The sequence below is a fragment of the Propithecus coquereli genome, unplaced genomic scaffold (genome assembly GCF_000956105.1).
Source record: "Propithecus coquereli isolate 6110/MARCELLA unplaced genomic scaffold, Pcoq_1.0 Scaffold224, whole genome shotgun sequence".
NCBI classification, from domain to species: domain Eukaryota; kingdom Metazoa; phylum Chordata; class Mammalia; order Primates; family Indriidae; genus Propithecus; species Propithecus coquereli.
The window spans coordinates 2,433,185-2,453,226 of NW_012147634.1; the positions used below are offsets into that span (position 1 = coordinate 2,433,185).

Sequence of the window (20,042 nt, forward strand, 5' to 3'; positions counted from 1 at the left end):
GCGTAGGGGCAGGTGAGGGATGAGCTAGGTCGGAGCTCACTTTGCTCCTGAGGATATAGGGTCATTACAGCAAAAAGATTTGAAATCATTCCCTTAATTTAAAAAATGTTATCAGTCATTCTTGCCACAAGGAAATTTTCTGTGGCCACATTTCTCCCTGGGCCTCCATATTGCTGTTAACTGCGTAACGTGAGCTTCTCTCTCCTCCTGTTTTCTCCTGCTAATTCTCCCAAAGCCACCCAAAGTCCTGCTCCTCTGCGGCGCCGTCCGTCACTGGCGACAGGCCCGTCTCCCATGGGGCTCTGCTTCACGTCCTCCACGGGAATGAAAAACAAAACGGAAGCAAACACTCTCTAAATGAAAACGTGCACAGTTACAGTTTTCCCTTTAGTGTGACTCAGATGAGATCCTTCGTCACCGGCGCAGTCCCCCGAGGAGCCCCGTCCATCCGGTGGCAGCGGTGGGCCACTGAGGAGAGAAGTGATGGAGAGGCCGACAGTTCATTGAAATCTCTTTGCATTTAAAACTCTAGACAGGAAAATTCTTGCCCAGTAAATTTTATTATCGTCATTGTTTTAATCCTTCTTCTGCAATTGCGGTCTAATAGAAGCTGCATCAGAAGTAGTTAGATATACAGAATTTGTCAGTCTTCGGTTTGAAGAAGCAAATTGTTCAGGGCTAAAAATTTTTCCCAAAGTCACATTAATTACTTACTAAAATGTGTTTTACCAATTGTTAAATCCTAAGTAATAGAGGTTGACTGTAAAGTCTCTTAGTTTCAGAGTCAGAAGGAATATTACGTTTTCTTAAACATGACTTCTTAATTATCAACATGGGAAAAAAGAGATCGAGTGACTTCCCGAGGTCACATGGCCCATTAGGGTGGAGCCGAGGTTGGAGTCCAGGACTCCAGAGTTCGTCTCCTCCTCACTCCGCCTGCAAGAGCAGCTCAGGAGACTTAGTACCGTTTCTTTCCACAAAATAGAGAGTGTGCCCTAGAGAATATTTAGGATTGTTTTATTGTATTCTGTTAAATAAGAATTTAGATATGTTCTTATTTTTATTTCAAATGGCCAATTTTGTAAAATAATCGTTGTAATGATAAACAACTCCTATGTGATTTGTGCTTGAATAGACTTCTCTTCTAACTCTGTCCCATTGTGTTTAGCCAACAATTTTCAATTATCTCTATGTTAATAGGGTACATATTCATTTCAATGCCAAAATATTTCTGGGCTTTTGGATATTATTTTCCTTTGCACTTCATAAATAAAGTGGATAAACAGGATTTTAAGGATCACATTGTTTCTGATTTCATATCATTGATTTTACAGCCAGAAAGAGCTTCGTAATCTTTCAGCATATTCATGAAATAAATGAGAGTAAGTTCAAAGCATAGAGCATTGGAAACAGATTCATGCAAAACTTATCTTCAACAGCAAAAAGGAATAATTATAGTACTATTTTACTTCACACAAATATGTTAAATAAGAGCAAATAAAGTATCACAGGGCAGTATAAAATTCAGTGTTTGAGATAAGTTATTTTTCTAATTCTGTTGTAAACTATTAAATTTCCAATACTGCAATAAGTGAGAAAAAGAAATTTTAAAAAGACACCTAGCGCTTTCTAGCTAAATTTTTATCATAATGATCTTTTACATAAGTATCTCAAACTGAGTCTAAAATGGTAAATCAAATTAAACTTAATTTATTGTGCATTTATATTAATTTGTTAGTGCCAGTTATTACAAGATATGAAAAGCCTAAAATGTGAACATTTTCTCTTTTAAAAGGAATATTGTCTTAAAATATCTAATAAAGACTGGTGATCATGAGTAAATTTTTCTCATCGTTTAACTCATGTCCATGAATTATCATACACATTTCATCACACTCTTTTCAAAATCTAATGATAACTCTAGAAATACGTGAATCAGTAAATCATTTTGTATCTCAGCATTGACCATTGAAATGAGTCCTTTTATTTTCAAACATCTTAAAACATGTTTGTAAAATAAATGTTTACTTTGCATTAGAGTTCTAAAGCATCTAAACTATATTTGAAGAAATGTTTTAAATTTACTTTGGCACCTCAGAAGCATGGATCAGTTTGCTACAAGGTTCTTTTTGATATTAAAGACCTGTTTTAAATTATCTTGGTCTTCAGAGGCATTAGAGATGTATCATTCCATAATATTCGAGGGGTGTGCGTGGAGTCAGCATTAGTTGCATTACTCTAGTATTTATGTTGCTCTAAGGGATAGATGAATGAAACAAAATAGAACGGGCACCCAAAAATTCAATAACCGCTTTTGAAACAAATGAAGAATTAAACATGCTTTTAGGAAATCCTAAGTAGATCCAATTTGAAGGGGGTGGGGAAGCCAATATTTCTCATTCTTTACCTTAGTCCAAATTCATCTAGCTTATGCCTATCATGCCCTCAGTGTTACATTGTGGGAACCTCTTGACACCGCTCTCCTTGTCCACGTCCAGATTGTAAGGAGACATCCAAGCCTTGAGACCAAGTCGAGGACAGCATCTCGGTCTATAAACACCAGTACTTTTTCAAACCCTCCAGAATATATTTGACAGGAAAGACTTTTTTAAGGGTGCCATTTTTCCGGTTTTTACATTTTAAAGGTACTATGCATATACCAAAATAAACATTATTTGCCGAAGAAAATGCACCAGAATTTATTTTATTCTCTGCATTATTCAATTTCAATAATACTCATTAAAATTGCATATTCTTTTTTCTTAATGGAATAAAAACATTTTATATCAACATAGATTCTACATAAACTTGATTTTTAATACCTAAATTCTAATCCATAAACTGGATTTGCCATTGATATGTATTCCCCATAATTGGTCATTTAGTTTGCAAATGATTTTTTTCACCATTTTATGAAACATAATATTGAGATCAACTTCTTAGTACACAAAATACTGAGAACTTGAATTACATGCTCACATTTCACTCATTCATTCCTTTACAGGTACTGACTGTGTACCCACTATTGCTGGTGGTCTAGAGATGAATACTTCCTGCTTTAAGACAACTCACAGTACATCTAGTGGGGGTCAAATAATAATAAAATCACCATGCAGAGTGATAAAGAAGATATAGAAAACTTTCCAGAGATATATGTAGGTGCAAAGGCACTGGGGTTAGTGATAATGTTTATTACTAGGGTATAAAATATGAGGATTGGGGAGTGGAAAGTGATTTGATAAGAACAATAGGAAGAAAACCAGTTCATGAAGGTTCTTGGCTGTTACACTAGCATTCAAGTTAAATTTAACTTGAAAGTTAGGGGATCCCATTAAAATAGTTGTATGCATAGGAATGGCAAGATCAAATTAGATTAGATATAGGGTGTGTGAACAATGAAAAATATTTTTTTCATTCAAATAACCAATGAAATAAGCATTTTAAAACCCATCCCACATCCTGAGGGAATAATATTTTATAGAAATGTAAAAGAGAATGGCTGGGAGGTAAATGGCATGACATGATTTTAGAAGTTGTCCAAATCAAATAAATGTATGTATAAAAAATAATCAGCATTTTACAAAGCTCTAAGACCTGCTCAGAGAGAAGTCCTTCATCCTCATTAATGTGTATTTACTTTTGGTTCTCACGCTTACTGGCCAATGTTAGTTTAATGGAAAATTTGTAAAAATTTTAAAAGAAAATTCTGAAGACAAATTTTTAGATATATGTGTGTGTATGTGTATATATATTTAGAATATATATATATTTAAAATGTATATATATAGTCTCTGCCTTATAGAGTTTAACAACTTAATTTAAAAATTTGGAATGTTCAATAATATAAAAGAACTTCAATTATGCACATTAAAACACTGAACCCATCCCCAAGAATGTGTTTCAGCATTTATGATGCAAATTCTAAAAATATGATCTATCTCGCTAGGATATAGTTTTATATTAAAAATATCCATTTTATGGGTTAAATACAGAGCATGAAAAAATGTCAGCTTATCCATGAAACTGGAAAAGAAGGTTCACTGAATATAATGTCTAGTCTTTGTTAAATTTTCTTCAAAGCACAAAGTAAGTAAATAAAATATACCTTTTATTTTCAGATTTTTTAATTTGGCAAAGGGATGAATGCATAATTGTCATTTTACTTTATGTATAATTGTATTTAAAACCTCCAAACAGATTTCCCCAGACTGATTTAATGGGAATGACCCAGAGGTGAAGTTAATCGCCATAAAGCAAGTAACACTCTGTCGACGGCCTACAGCCCTCACGGTCAGGCAGGAGGCCAGTTGCTTCATCACTTTCTCTTTGTCCCCAGGTGCCACGCTATTGGATACATTGTAGATACTGCTATTAGATGCAAGAATGGAAATTTCCTATGTTGGCTGGGACATAAAAATATATAAAAGAAAAACTCAATAATGTTTCCATATGACTTTAGGATCTTAGTTGTGTTTTCATAGGCATAATAAGTCTGTAGCTGAGCAATACATTTTTTTTCCTGATTCTATTGTTTTTATTCAATGAAATTAACAAAAAAAAAAAAAATCAGGGCTAAGCTTCTCCTACGTGCCAAAAAACTTAAGATGTGAAAGTCTTTGCTTACAATGTAAATGGAAGTGTCCCAATTCATACTCACATGCCTTCATATTTTCTTAGAGCACCACTAAGGTGCTCCTAAAATGATGCCAATACCTATAATCCTTTTTATATATGAATATTTATACTTAAAAGATTTTCTTTTCAATAGCTCAATATATTAGCTCTGGGCTAACATAACTAAGGTTAGATATTTTCTGAGGAAAGAAAAAAAATGCAGTAAAACTAGCCCTGAGTAATTTATTCTGTGACTACATATATGTTCAGCAGAAGTGTTCTGAATATTATCTATTTGTCACTTTTTTGTGTTGTAGTTGGCAAAATGCCATCATTTAAATTAGTTTATGCAACTATACTTATTCTGTAAAAAAGAGCTTTATGACTATGAAGGCTTCAAATCAGACTTTAGCACTAACATTTATACTTCATAAAAGTAACATTTATTTTAATCCTACTTTTAGCTATGTATAATAATCACATAGAAATAATACATACACATTATACATAATATCTATTGATATATTTATCAGGTCATAAAGGAGCCCCTGAAGCATAGGAAACTAGGAGGAAATTGACCAAAATTCTGTCCCAAATTTTTACATTTGGGTAACTCCTACCTTGAAAGGCCTGTTTCTCTATGTGAGAAAATGAATATAATAAGTCATACCTGTTTCCCTAGTAGTTTATTCGAAAATTATTTGAAGTTATTGTGTGTTTGAGCACTATGCGACTAAGGCCGATGCCACACTGCGCCCTGGAGGAGAGGGCTGCGCGCGGCGGGCGCACTGCGCAGGGCGCTCGGCCTCGGGGCTGCCACGCGGCGCGGGCCTCATGCGCCGAGTCATGCTCCTGCTGCAAGGCTGCCTGCGTGCGGAAGGAGGGCTGTTCTCTAGTTCATCTGCCTAGAGGCAATGATTTTTCTCTAATACATCTGTCCTGAGAGGCACCTTTTAACATATTATCGGATGTCTGTCTCAAGGCCCGCCCCACGTTTGGCCCACTAGTGCACACTTGTAGAGTGCCGTAGGATTCTGGTAGGAGGCATACTTCCTCCCACTCCAGGAAAAGGGCGAGTTACCTACCCGACACTCAATTATCCTGCATCGAGCTCCCGGAGAATAAATTGCAATCCACCAGTGCTCTGGGATTACCCAGAAAAGCAATAATTTGGCTGACATTGTGTTGTCTCTGTTAGAAGATAAACTAAAGGTCTAAGTGGTTTTAATAACATGATATGCAGTGATCGCAGATATAATTATTATTTAATCCACACATATCTGTATTATAGATGTAGGTATGTTTTTATACTACAAATTGTGGTGGGACTATACTCAGAGTTGCTGAGGGAAATGAAGGAAAGACCCCAAACCTATAGCTGTTCTTTCGCCTTCTGCTTGGCCACCTCATGGTCTCTTTCCACTCCGCTCTCAAACCAGAGTAAGAGATACTAGAAAATTATTCAAAGTACCTTTCTCTCTACATCCCTTCTTTTCTCATTCCTGGTGCTAGCCTTCCCTTCTTATAATTGAATGACAGAATGACCTCTCTGCCACCAGCCCAGCCTTTCGTGTTTGGCATGACCAGCACGAATGCTCTGAGCTTCCTAATTATCGTTGCATGACAGTCCAAGGACCCTAACTAAGCGGCCGTTCAATAGTGACCCAGAAGACTTGTGATTTCTTCTTAATCCGTCATGACTTATCTGGCTTTAAGCTTGCTGGCTGATTTGATTATTTTATAATGTCAAACAATAAATTAAATTAGATTCTTAAATCTTATACAGATGTTTATCTTTTTATACTCATGGGAAATTTATATATAAGACTTTTATAAAAAGAAACAGAAATTAGCACATATTTACTAGATTTTTTAAGTGTAAGATGAATGGTAGAAGTCTTGTCCAGAAAGTGTGTTTACACGGCCGTAAGCCAAGTGAATACAGCATGCACATTGTCATTTGTACCTCCTGTAACCAGACTTTACCATACTAGAGAAAGTAGAAAAGTCAGTTTTTTGAAATCTGGTGAAAGGTGGTAAGAGTCCCATGGCTTTTCTTACAGAAGATGACAATCATTTAGGAGTAAAGCTTTCTAGAATTCTTGGGGTCTTCATCACAGGTGATAAGAATAAAGGTCTGAGTTATACTCAAAATAAGCGTAATTCCCATAACTCACTGTAGAGTGCTGATGATGTACAACCAAATGACAAAATGCGCATGCATGTTTATATGCATGTTTATGTGCTTTCAGGAAGGCCCATTAGGGAGATTGGACTCCTAATGTATTATGCAAATACAGCTTTCAACCACTTAATGCTAAAAGATGGCCACAATCCTTTACAAAGATATCTTCAGTTAATATCTTGTAAGTTATGTTGCCATAATAACTTCATATATAAGACTTGTCATTTAATTTCTAACAAGAAAAAAATTATTATTCATCTTCTTTAAGCCTACAGGTACATTTTATTGTGTAAATTATAAATAATATCATCTTCATTGATCTAACCTAAAATTTGTTTAGAGTATCTTTGAAAAGTATAACAAGCCTATGACCACCTCCTAAATCCATTACATAAAGGCCTATAATAACATTTCTTTATATGTTTATTTGCTCTTTTCAGGAGAGAGGAAGACAACAGTGTCCTGCACAAAAATCATGAGCAAAAATATCAGCATTGTGGACAACAAGAAATGCAAATATTTAACCAAGCCAGAGCCACAGATTCGAAAATGTAACGAACAACCATGTCAAACGAGGTAACCCAATTCCAGAGATGATAAAACTTTTCCTATCTTTTGCATTCCTGCTCTAACAATGCTACCGCCGGGCAAATATGTGTCTCTAAAAGAATTGGGGGGAAGAATGATATATAAAAGGATGAGCAATAGAGAAAAGTATATTAATATGTGTTAAATAATGATTATGTACCTGGCCCCTTCCTGGGTGAATGCTTTTCAGCCTAACTCCGTAAGCGTGTGAACTGCTACGACTTTCTCATGATGCAGCATAGTAATCGGGGGGAACCTGAGGAATCGTTGCTACCTGTAGTCGCATCTTGGGGTCCTTCCCATTCAATGACGGGCAGATATAGAGACAGTGCTTTGGCCTTTGCCCTGTCAGCTAAAGAACCTGGATCCTTATTGTTACAACTCTTCCTAAGTATTCTCTTTTACTTTCCCTATCCACTTCAGTAGACATTACAATCTTTAATTATCTTGTGTGAAATAATTTCTTAAAATATTTCAAAACACCATTTTATATGCCATATGTTTTTTCCATTTTGATGAAAGAACCATGGATTTTTTTTGTACATCAGGAATCTTGAATGAGCTGGATTTAAGCGCTAGAGCATATTTCTCGCTTCAAAACTTGGTCTGCGAAGGAGCAGAGTGTATAATCCACGCCATTTATTGTTCATTCACTGACCTTAGATATCTTGGGGGGAAATGCCTCAATAATGACTTGGTAAAATGAATAGTTTTAAAAGGTCAGTACATTTCTGAGTGAGAAATTTTTGCAGCTGGAGGCTGGAAGTCTTTTTATTAGAGATTATTATCTCCCTTCCTTTGGAAAGGGAGGTAGTGTATTTTGAACCCCCGTGAAGTGATGTTAGTGAGGTTAACCGAAATATCGGAAAGGAAGAATGGACACGGGGAATTATTAAGGGTCATCACAGGAAAACTTTCCAAGACTTACTGGCAGAGAACAACCTTTACTTCTGCCTTTTCTCTTTCTCCAACCCGGTAAGAAACAGTCTAATTTCCATTCACACTTAATGGAAAAGTCACCAGATGGCCCAATGGCACTCTATGTGCCAAATGTAAGATAGATTGATATAGTAGTAAATAGCTTTGTAAGAAGCAGGCCTCTTAGAAGTAAGGAAATGAGATCATTCCAAATTAGATAAATTCTAAAATATAAAAATATTTTCTCTCATTAGAACATATTTTAGTTCTTATTTTGAGCAGTTTTCACAAGGAATAGAAAAGTAACTTTTATAATTATATTAAGGATCTCAAAATATTATTTTACTTAAAAATATGAAATTCTATGCAATTTTCTACTTTCCATTATTGCCTTCTGGGTTCCATATTTTGTAAAGATGTATAGATGGATTTAAATTGTGATTATTTCCTGGATGTGCTTGCACAGAATATGAAGCACAAACTAAACTAAATTTGGATGATAAATATTCACATTAGGAAAAACCCACTGGGCTGCAGTCCTCAACCCCTGGTAGGGGCCCGCCTCCTGTTAGAGATGGGCCACAGAGCTCTGCTGCCCTCCCGCTTCCACATCTGTGCAAAAATTGATTCTCTTCCATGAAACTTAGAAATGGACTGGGGATCGGGCAGGAGGGAACGGTGGGCGGGCGAGCTAGCTACATCTCTATCTACAGCCGCTCCCCATCGCTTGTGTCCCCACCTGAGCTTCGCCCCTACCCCGCCCCCTGTCCGTGCAAAAATTGTCTTCCATGAAACTGGTCCCTGGTGCCAAAAAGTTTGGGGACTGCTACACCAGGGGACTCTAAAGCAAATTGGTAGGACTGTATCCTCCTTGATAGACCAGCAAACAAGAACCTTGGAAGAGTCAACACTGGAATGCCAATGTTACTGGAAGGTTTTCTTCTTTCAGAAATAGAAGCATGAAATTGTTTACAATTAAACTGTTTTATAGATGAGAAAACTAGAGTGCAAGAGGATGTCACTCCTCAAAATGTGGACCGTTACTAGGAATATTTGGGCTTAGATAAATTTGGAATAATTAGGGTTATTTCTGTAAAACAGAGAGAAACATAAATTCTATTTCAAGAAACATTTAATGAGAAGCTATTATGTGAAATGTGTTATGGATGCAAAAAAGAAAAAAGCATTGATCTACGCCTTTGAGGAATTTATATACTAAAAAAGGAAAGAAGGCCGAATTCCTTAGGTAGCCGTTAGTGCCATTCACTTCCGTAGGGAGTATCTATAAGTCATGTGAGCGCCGCCAGCTAGGTGACAGGACACAGGAAAGAAAGGTCAGTCCCCGCTGGTTAGATGGGAGGGGCTTGGAGCTGACTGTCAAGGAAGTAGACAGAGGATACCAGGCAAACAATGCCATGAGGTGAAAATAGAAGATGTCTGGGGAAGAAGCTCAGCATATAGTTTATTTTCCAAACAAGTGGTATATGATGCTAGAAAAACATATGAATTAATATAAATCATTTTAAATATACTGCGATATATATTATACACTATATGCTGATTACCTGTCGGATGTCAGGGGATACAATAATAAACCCTTTTACAAATGAGACAACAGGAATTTACAGCTGTTAAGTATTTATTATTTAAAAAATATGCGCAGCTAGTAATGTACCCACAATAACCTCGGTGCTTCTGACTGCCACGCTCTGTGCTGGAATAGTTTAGCGTGGGCCACCCTACGAGATTGTCCGAGGAATGGGAAATATAGGGAGGGTTTTTATTGACAGGAATCATACAAATATCAAATTTTAGGAATCCCTTTTCTGGCATAATTCTTGGTTCTTTCCTGAAATAAATTTGGGGAGGTGTTTAAATTAGTGGGCCTTAGGGTAGATCCTAATTCATTAAAATGGAAGTGACATTAGATACATTGCACTGCTTTAATGATTGGGGAAAAAAAGATTTCCATCTGTGTATTAAAATACATAAGTATTGGATAAGTGATTGAATTAGTGAAATAAATCAAAGAATAATATTAGAGTCCTGAGGTCCTATAAAACGGGGTCACTTTAAGTTTAGCCCTGTGTCACTCCAATATCTATGATCACGTCACAGCTCGACAGTGGCTAGGCTAACAAGCTCTATTGGAAGGGTATAGCCCAGTCACAGAAATCTTCCTGCCAGTGATAAGCATAGTGCCTTGGTGATGAGTTCATCTAGGCAAGAGGGGACTCTCAGTCACGGGCGTCCGTTACCTTGCTAATACCTGCACATCTTTCATCTTGAGGTAGTCTGCAGCCTCGTTTTGATTTCTGGCTCCACAATCTTGTGACCTGTAAAGGACTAAACTTCTATGTGCCTCTGTTTCCCTCTCTGTAAATGGCCGTGATAGTTGTGGTACCTAACACAGGGGCTATTGTGAAGATTTAAAATACAAAGAATGGGAATAATTCCTGGATATTAGCAAATTTGTACTTACAGTGCACCTAAATATGGCCATGTGATGAGTAGTAAAAGGCAGCAGGTAGCATGACATGGACAGAATCTGATAGATGCTCTGAGATTCTGATAAGAACAAGGCCCTGAGATAAGAAATATGGAGGCTGAGAAATTACCTCTTGGGTGAAACATACGCTATCCAGATGCTGGGTCCACTAAAAGCCCAGACTTCACCACTATACAATATATATCATACATGTAGCAGAATTCAACTTGTATCCCTAACGCTATTAAAATAAAAAAACAAAACGAAACATAGAGCACTCCAAGAATAGAAATGATGGATGTCTTGGAGAAAACTATAATGTTAGTACAAAAAAAAAAAAAGTATAAAGTTACTGTGTAACATTCTGCAAACTCTAAACATGTCAAGGTGTATGGGACGGAGGTATCTTTTACCAAGGTGACTCTTGCTTTACCCTTAGGTGGATGATGACAGATTGGACCTCCTGTTCACGAACTTGTGGGAAAGGGCTGCAGAGCAGACAAGTGGCCTGTACCCGGCAACTGAGCAACGGGACTCTGATCCGAGCCCGGGAGAGGGACTGCACCGGGCCCAAGCCTGCCGCCGCCCAGCGCTGCGAGGGCCAGGACTGCATGACCGTGTGGGAGGCGGGAGTGTGGTCTGAGGTGCGGACACACCCGTTTTTTCCCCTGGTCTTTCTCTGACTCTTAGCTTGTACAGGTCGAGTTGGATCATGTCCGGAATCTCTCTGCATGGCAGTTGGCATTTTTCTATACTACCTGGTAATTTTGCTGATTATAAAAGGAATGTGTTCAAAAGTAATTTTGAAAATAGAAAAAGACAAAAATATTTACTCTTTATAAATATTATAAGCAAAATTATATTTTATATACATTTTAAAATTCTGCTTTTTTTGTAATCTATACTATGAGTGCACTCTTAAGTGGACACACATTAAAATACACATTTGACTCATCACACATACCCATGAACATTTAAAAGGGAAAGGAAAAAAACATTTAAAAATTATTTTATGTAAGCATAAAGTGATTTTACTTCATATTTAGTCTATTATTTATATTTAATAAGCAATGCAAGAAATTTAAGTTTCACCATTTTATAAGTAAGGATAATATAGCTCAGAGAACTGTAGTATCAATAACTTACCATAAGTCCTACCTAAGTGATAGTTGGGATTTGAATCCAAGATTGTGTAACTCGCTGCACCCCTCCCAACCCCCACCCCCGACTAGCTTGTAACTTACAGTGGGTATTCCATGCCGAACCACAGGGATTTATTTTCTGTTACCATAATGTATGTCTTTGCATAATAATAAAAGCCACTCATTGCTTATATTTACTGACAGCCCTGAAGCATTTTAGGTGAGTGTATGGGTACACATACCCACATAAACATATTCATTTATATGCTCATACATATGTGCAAAGACACACCTACACCCATGCAAAAACATCCATCTACTGGATTTCAGAATATTAGATAGGATGTAAAAATGATAATTAAAATTGCTATGTTGAAGTAAGTAGCCACTGTTTTGAAAATTAGGATAAAGTGGCTTAGATAATATGGTTTCTAAATGTTCTTCAGTTAACTGAACCCCCTCAAAAAGCACATTAGCAAATAGCCCAACTTTCTGCTCTCTCACTTTTCTGGGTTGTGCCTTGCTGTTTAATAGATTCTTTTTCATTTGCAATGTATGCTTTTGAAAATGAATTGTCATATCATATTTTATATTGAAATGAATCAGTTCAATCTAGAGAGAAGATTCACACGAGCATTAGAGAAACAAAATGCCCCACCCCCAGCCCAGCCATAACATTTTTGCCAACTCTTCAGGAGGAAATTGGTCAGAAATATTCTGCTATACAGATTTTTGGCACCAGCTGAAAGAAATTATATGTCGCGATGCAATATGCCCATTAAAAATTGTCACTCTTGTTATGATTTAATTTAAAACTTGATTTTATCAATCAGGGATAGTTTTCAGTTGCAAAAAGTAAAAATATAAGTATTAAAAGACAAATCACAATGTGATTATTTAAAATGCCATCCGTTCCACGCTCATGTTTTCAGGAACACAACTGTTGCCAAAGCCTACCAGAGTGAACAGGGCGTGAGCTCAGCTTCTCCCATCCTGGCTCGGAGCCCTGATCTGGGAATCGGCATGCTTATTCCTATACAGCATTATTGCTAAGTGTACACTGCAACTCCTGTGGACTTTTCCAGACACAAACAAATTGCACTTTCCAGTTGTGCAGTATCTAGCACACCCTGACTCACACAGAATGTAATTTTGGTCCTCGTGTCTGCGTAGTCAGTCAGTGATGCCTGCCTTTGGAAAACAGGGATGCTTTGTGCATATTCCACAATATGGAGAATAAATATAAATGAGAGAGTAAATTGAACCTAGAAAAGATTGGTGGCAAATACATACGTGCTTCAATATATTATGTCACCATCATTCATTATACATCAACTTTATTGAACTAACTGAACTATTTTTGAACCAAATTATTTTTTCAATCCATATAAAATGATGATTCCCAGGGGTATATGATTATGTTAAGAAATTTTTCATTTTATTTTTTCTAAGATTTTCTCTATTTTAGCTTTAAAAAATGTTTTTGAGAAACGATAGCCTGTGAACATATGTTATTTTTCACAAACATTTCTTCAAGGCTAAAAAAAAAAAAAGTAAATTTTAGCAAAGATAGCATGGATTTCTTTACATAATTACATTAAAAACTTGATATCAATCATATTTTAGTAATTTACATTTTGATCATTGTATGTTACTTGTCTTTCTTAAGTAATCCCTATGTTATATTACCGTCTGTAATAATGGTTCAGTCATTCCTGAAACCGATTGTCTCCCGCACTGCCTTAAGGCCCAACTGGCCGCTGATACTGGTGTTTAGCCTGGTGTCGCCCTTAAACATATTCTTTATTAACTTACCTGCTTTTATATGGCTGGTGGGCTTATGAGGGATGATTAGAGATGAACACTTAACCTTATTGAATATATAGTCTATATCTCCTAATCACCAACTTTATCTAATCCCTCTGGTGTTATCTTCCAGTGCTCAGTCAAGTGTGGCAAAGGTGTACGTCATCGGACAGTGAGGTGCACTAACCCAAGGAAGAAATGTGTCCTGTCCACCAGACCCAGGGAGGCTGAGGACTGTGAGGATTATTCAAAGTGCTATGTGTGGCGAATGGGTGACTGGTCTAAGGTGAGAACCGTTCTGTATATTCCCAGTAACAGGTTTCCATAACGTCAGCATGTCGCTGGGTACTAGAACCATACCAAAGGGAGTTAGGAGGAATAGAGAGTAGAGATAAAGATCATAGGATGTGGAGAATTATATACCACATCCATGTTCAAATCCTAGCCTTCTGTCAGTGATCAGGATCTCTACAGAATTGTGTTAACAATGACTTAAGTTAAAATGTATAAAGCATTTAGCACCATGCTTGAGAAAGGAATTCTCAAAAAACAGTAGCTATTATTATTGTGTCATTGACATATTTTGTTGATATAGTTCTTTTCTCAGAATATTTTTGCATAAAATTTATCTAATAAATAGGATATTTTAAGTAAATTGAAAATATAATTTTGAATTGTAGCAGTGGAACCAAACAAAGGGAATTTGCATCTTAATAGGGAAAAGGCAGTCTTTTTCCCACCCATTTTTTTGGATTATGTATAGTAGACATGGAAAGGAACACAGTTGTTGAAATCCTTTGGTGAAATAAAGTGTGCACAATTTAATGGTAAGTGAACAGTGAGCTTAATTCATAGTAATAGTAATGCTTACTCAAAATTCATGTGAGTAAAATAGAGCCTCATATAATTGAGCTGTAGAAAATACCATATTCACTTTGTGAAGTATTAATAAACCCCATGTTTTAAGATAAAATTCTGATCCTATTTGGGTAAAAATGGCTCTCACATACTAGTTTTCAGAAATGTACGTATGACTCAAATGATCCCACAGTTAGCTGTGATATTATATACTTACTATCATGGAATCATAAAACTCTAGGGCTTAGTTCCATGCTCAGATGGACATAATGCTTTAGATGAGGCATAATAATAAATCCTCTCTCCTTCCCCTTTATTGCATAAATGAAAAAAGAATGTGGTGTCTACTGGGACATGATGGGAAGTATGATAATTTTTGATAAATAACCCTTAAGGACATTCTGGGAGAAATATTTTCAATATATTATCCCATTTTTCCAATCTTGCCCCAAATGAAATCCATGACATTTAAAATCTAAGCTATTTTCTTGTGACGATTTATGCCTTTTCTCCCTAACAAAAGTTTGCATATTAACATTGCATCTGAATTCTCAGTAAACTATACCCTCTTTCCACCACTTACAACATTCAAATTTCACATGGGGACTCTTTAAAGGACACATCTGTAAACAATGTCAATCAATCCCAGGCTATAGAAGTAAGAAATATTCAGCTCGATCTGTGCAGCTTTTGACTGGCGAGCCATATAAGGAAACTTCACATTTCAGAGTAAGAACTTTGAGGCAGCAGAGGATTCCACTTTAACCACAACTAATTTCTGCTATGTTCAGGATTTGTTTCCCTAATTCTAGGGGAGAGAAATAGAATAGGAGGGTGGGCTTGGGAGCCAAGCGATACAGGGGACAATTTCGACTCCCTCTTTGCATGGTAGGTGGGAAAATTGGTTAAGCTATTGAATGTCTTTGCGTCTTTGTTTCCATATGAGTAAAATAAGGAAGATGGACCAGATTTCAAGCTCTATGTATCTTAACTTTTCATTCAGCACTGAAGGTAGAGCATAGGATAAGGAAGTAGAAAAAGTACCGGTGAAAGGGTGGGGGTTAGTAGGGAAGATCACCTATTGTTCCCTTCCCATCGTAGGAACTCATTTGTTTCTTTTGGCTGGTGAAATTCTGTACGTTTTCTTTAAATGAACCAATTTTAGTCTTAAAAGAAAACCACTAGAATAGATGAGCTATATTTTCCAACTTTGGGAATAGATATAAATATTTTTAATGTTAGGTGTTGTTAACCTCCAGTTAACTATAAAATCCAAAAGATGCAATTGCGCAAAAACAGAAGATTCGGGTTTTGCTGTAACGTGTGACGAAGCTGGAAGCTCGTACATGGCTGTATGTGGAAATATGGCTCACAGATCCTAGTTACATCACAGATGCTGTTACTTTGATTAATAAAATGTTTCTGTCATGTGGCCTCTGGTTAAATCTTAAACAAAGCCAAATTAACTGAGGAGATCATAAAGGACATTGATTTTGCTTTTTTATGCTAAACCTGAAAAAATACATTTTTCAATTTCACCACAAAGTATGTATGTAACTCTTAAATATACTTGGATAGAATTGCTTTTCACTGGTTTTGTCGTGTTACTATATAGCTACCCAACTGGAACATAGCCTTTTGGCTGAGGAAAGAAATGGATAGCTCCAATAAATAGAGTTGACCCTTGAACAACATGGGTTTTGAACTGCACGGGTCCACATATACCCAGATATTTTTCAACCAAATGCAGATGGTAGACACAGTATTCTGGATTGCGAAACCTGCTCATATCGAGGGCCAACTTTTCGTCTACGGGGGTTCCACGGTGCTGATAGTGAGACTTGACTGTTCATGATTTTGGTATAAATGGGTGGTCCTGGAACCAACCCCCTGCATGTACGGAGAGATAACTATATTCCTCTTTATTCCTTATCTTTTGGCTTTGTTTGCTGGCCTATTTGTTTCTTCGTTTGCTTATTTGGAAGATTTAGTAAGTTGTGCTTTTTTTTCTCTTTAAGAGCCCTCTTTATGTGAATGTAAGTCTGCTTTTTGCCTTGAAGCCATTTTTCCGTCTTTATAACGATCGAGGTCTGAGCCTCACAGGCTCAAACGGCAGCGTGCACAAATTAAAACCAGTGGCTCCATGTGAATTTTACTGATTTCACTCCCCTTTTATACTTCTATGATATCACTTTCATGTTAAAATGAAGACCATCCCAAATCATTACAGAGAAAAGGAATAATGCTAGGATTATTAAGTTTCCGTGATTAAAGTATTCAGGGACAAAGAACACGCATGAATCTCTTATTCTTATCAGCTGTGTCCCTGGAATAGGAATAGCACAAGATGTGGGTGGATTTCTGTGCTCCTCTGAGGTCAATTAATCTGTCAGCTTTACTCAAATTCTGCTCATATTTTAAATCTATCAATGCTGAAGTGGACTTAAAATTAAGCCTTGGATTGGCTTTAATCAGGAATATTCAATGTACAATCTATAAAGGCTAGCACTAACAATCTGCTCCTCCCTTGATAAAATAGATGGCTAGGAGAATCAAAAGAAAAATATATCCTTAGCTTCTCCCACTGCCTAAGATTCATTGACCACTATTGGGCAAAGGTAATATTGGCTAACAGAGGCTGACTAAAACTATGGTGTGTGCCTCAAACTGTGTTCACTGCATTTGTGTCAGCCTACATGATTTCTAGCGTGTTTATGTTTTGGGTGAGTTTGTATAAACAGTGGAAAAACTGTTTTGGGCTTGAGAAGGAAAAAAATAGGTCCAGGTCCAGGTATATTCAAAGAAAGAAATCTATCATAAAAGTGTTACCTCTGATTTCTAAGTAGATGTAATACATCCTTTGTTGAATGAATAATGCTCATGTTTATTTCATTGAGACTAGAACATTGGCAAAATAGGACACACACAATGTGGCTGCTTTGCTCTGGCTTGCATTAACTATTGACACAATTATATGCCACGTTCTGACTGCATGTCTGCTATAGATATGGCCTTAGGGTCTTTCCTGGGAGAACAGAACATGATCCACATGTTTCCTGGCAATATAAATCTGCATTCACTCATTTAAGCTGTCCTAAATATGGAACACTAACTTGAAAAATAACATAGTCTCTTACATTTATGAAATGACATATTTTCTGTCTGAATTTGACCTTTCTGCCTTTATTTGAACTTCTACAATTTCTGGTTTTCATTATTGGAGGCCAGTAGAGGAGCGAGTAAAAGAGTATTGTTTTATCTACCTGTTACACAGAATTTGGTTCTTTATGACGTTTTTATAGAGTTAACTTTTCCATGCAGTGTTAATAAGTGATTTAAACTTATTCAACTGAATTCTGATGAAAAACAAGACAACTTGGAATTACACATAATTACTCTTGATGAAAAACAAGACAACTTGGAATTACACATAATTACTCTTGGTTTATTCTTAGATTCAATTCATATTCTATAGACTTATTCAATCCTTTAATATACTAGGAGATTAATAGTTTTGACCATATATCAAATTATGACATCATTAATAGACACTTATTTTTTTATTTTTTTAAATTTCAGAATATTATAGGGGTACAAACATTTCAGTTAAATATAAAGCCTTTGCCTCGCCCAAGCCAGAGCTACGAGTGTGCCCATCCCCCATATATTTTGCTCCACACCCACTGGTTGTGAGTTTACCCATCCCCCCCCACCCCTCTCCCACCTGCCAGGCACCCAGTGAGTATTACTTCCATGTAACCTGAGTGTTGATCAGTTAGTACAAATTTGATGGTGAGTACATGTGGTACTTGTTTTTCCATCATTAATAGATATTTACACAAGAGATTTATGAGTCTTTTTGAGATGATGTGATACAAAATAATGCTGGAAGCACAGTAAATAATTTTGGATGATTTAGGTATGCAGCCAGTAGGGTGTATCTTTTTTTAGTAGTAATAGATATAAAGCTTGTTGTATAATGAGTCATTTTTAATTTATCCTGCAAAAGGAAACCAAAATTGTTTTCATCACATTCAAATGAATAGAAGAGGAATTAGATAAATGAAGAATCTTAAAACTAAGGTAATTCTTCTTAATGGAAGGGAAAATATATCCCCTATATACATGCTTTTTAGCCGTAACAATTACATTTACATTAATAGGAATTCTGCTTATTCTGAGGTTATTCTCATAGTGAAGATTTTCTAGTTTCATGTAGTTACATATTTCAGAATAGTGTTTTACAATAATTTTTTGCATCCTCTCAGGAATAATATGTTGGCTAAAAAAAAATAAAATATATTGACTACTTAATAATTTATTTTTGTAACTAAATACCTACATATATCTGGGTTATTTCTAGTAAAAATAGTGTTCTTACCACATGTAATACTGATGTTATTGAAATTTTCTTGATTATTGTTCTATAAATCTGTGATAACCATGATAAAATAAATGTTCCTATTCTTACATAGTTCGCACTCCAATTTTTTAAAAACGGAGCTCAAAAATAGAATGTAAAAATTAATCAAATAAATGATACCACTATGCTTTGCATAATCAAGCATTATAGCCTTAAAGTATTCTTCTGTTGCATAATTATTAAAACAATGCATAACAGACAAGTGCAAGATCAAAGAAACAATTTCACGAAACATTCTTTACTAACATACTTAAAATAAGTCTATAAAGACAAATAGAAAATTTAGTACCCTGTCATTTGGAGCCCTACCTATATGCAGGTTGGTCAACAGTCAATATAAGTGGCTTGATTTGCAGTATATCACATATCCCAAAGAAAACATCATTTTATCTCTTACTTTTTGTTGTACATTCTTACAGAGACAGAATGTGTGAATTTGAAGCTCTCAATAAATTAATAAGTTGTTTAGGCTCATAGGGTCTTTGGCCTGACCATCTGCCTTCTATTTTCTACACAGAAGCTTGTCACATTTTAAAATTAACATTGACAGTGGTGATTGTGACTTATCACAGTTGGTAGAAATTTATGAATAATTACTGAGGACATGTGTTTCCACTGAAAGAAACTCAGTGAGTCTTTGAAGGAAACTTAAAGAAACAAACTTTGGTATGATGCAATCAATAATACTCTGTACTAAATGCCTCGACACTGTTTCATCCTGCATCTGTGTAAGCTAGTGTTTTTGCTTTGTCAAAGGGGACAAAAGCACCAGATCTACAAATCCCAAAGGAGGGATTTCTTGCTGCCCCATATCCAGGGTAGGACCTTAGGACTATGGATCCCCACATGTCTGGACTGACCCAATGCTGGCATAGTCCCCACCCCAATTAAAATAAACTAAAAAAGTCCAAGTTGAAGGTATGTATAGTTTCCTAATTTTAACACAACTAAATGAAGTAGGCTGTTACAGCTTAGTAGAGGGAAGCTCAATCCCTTGTTAGAATCATTTCCCTTTAGGAG

The 20,042-nt window shown here is 36.2% G+C and overlaps 1 protein-coding gene across 1 annotated transcript in view; it reads left to right on the forward strand.

The window, feature by feature from the left end:
- Positions 1-20,042, forward strand: part of ADAMTS19 (ADAM metallopeptidase with thrombospondin type 1 motif, 19) — a 238,790-nt gene that overhangs the window by 199,812 nt on the left and 18,936 nt on the right. Inside the window, exons 19-21 of the mRNA XM_012645041.1 lie at positions 7,240-7,375; positions 11,233-11,437; positions 13,875-14,027. Coding sequence (XP_012500495.1) covers positions 7,240-7,375; positions 11,233-11,437; positions 13,875-14,027 — 494 coding nt within the window. The remainder of the gene's footprint in view (positions 1-7,239; positions 7,376-11,232; positions 11,438-13,874; positions 14,028-20,042) is intronic.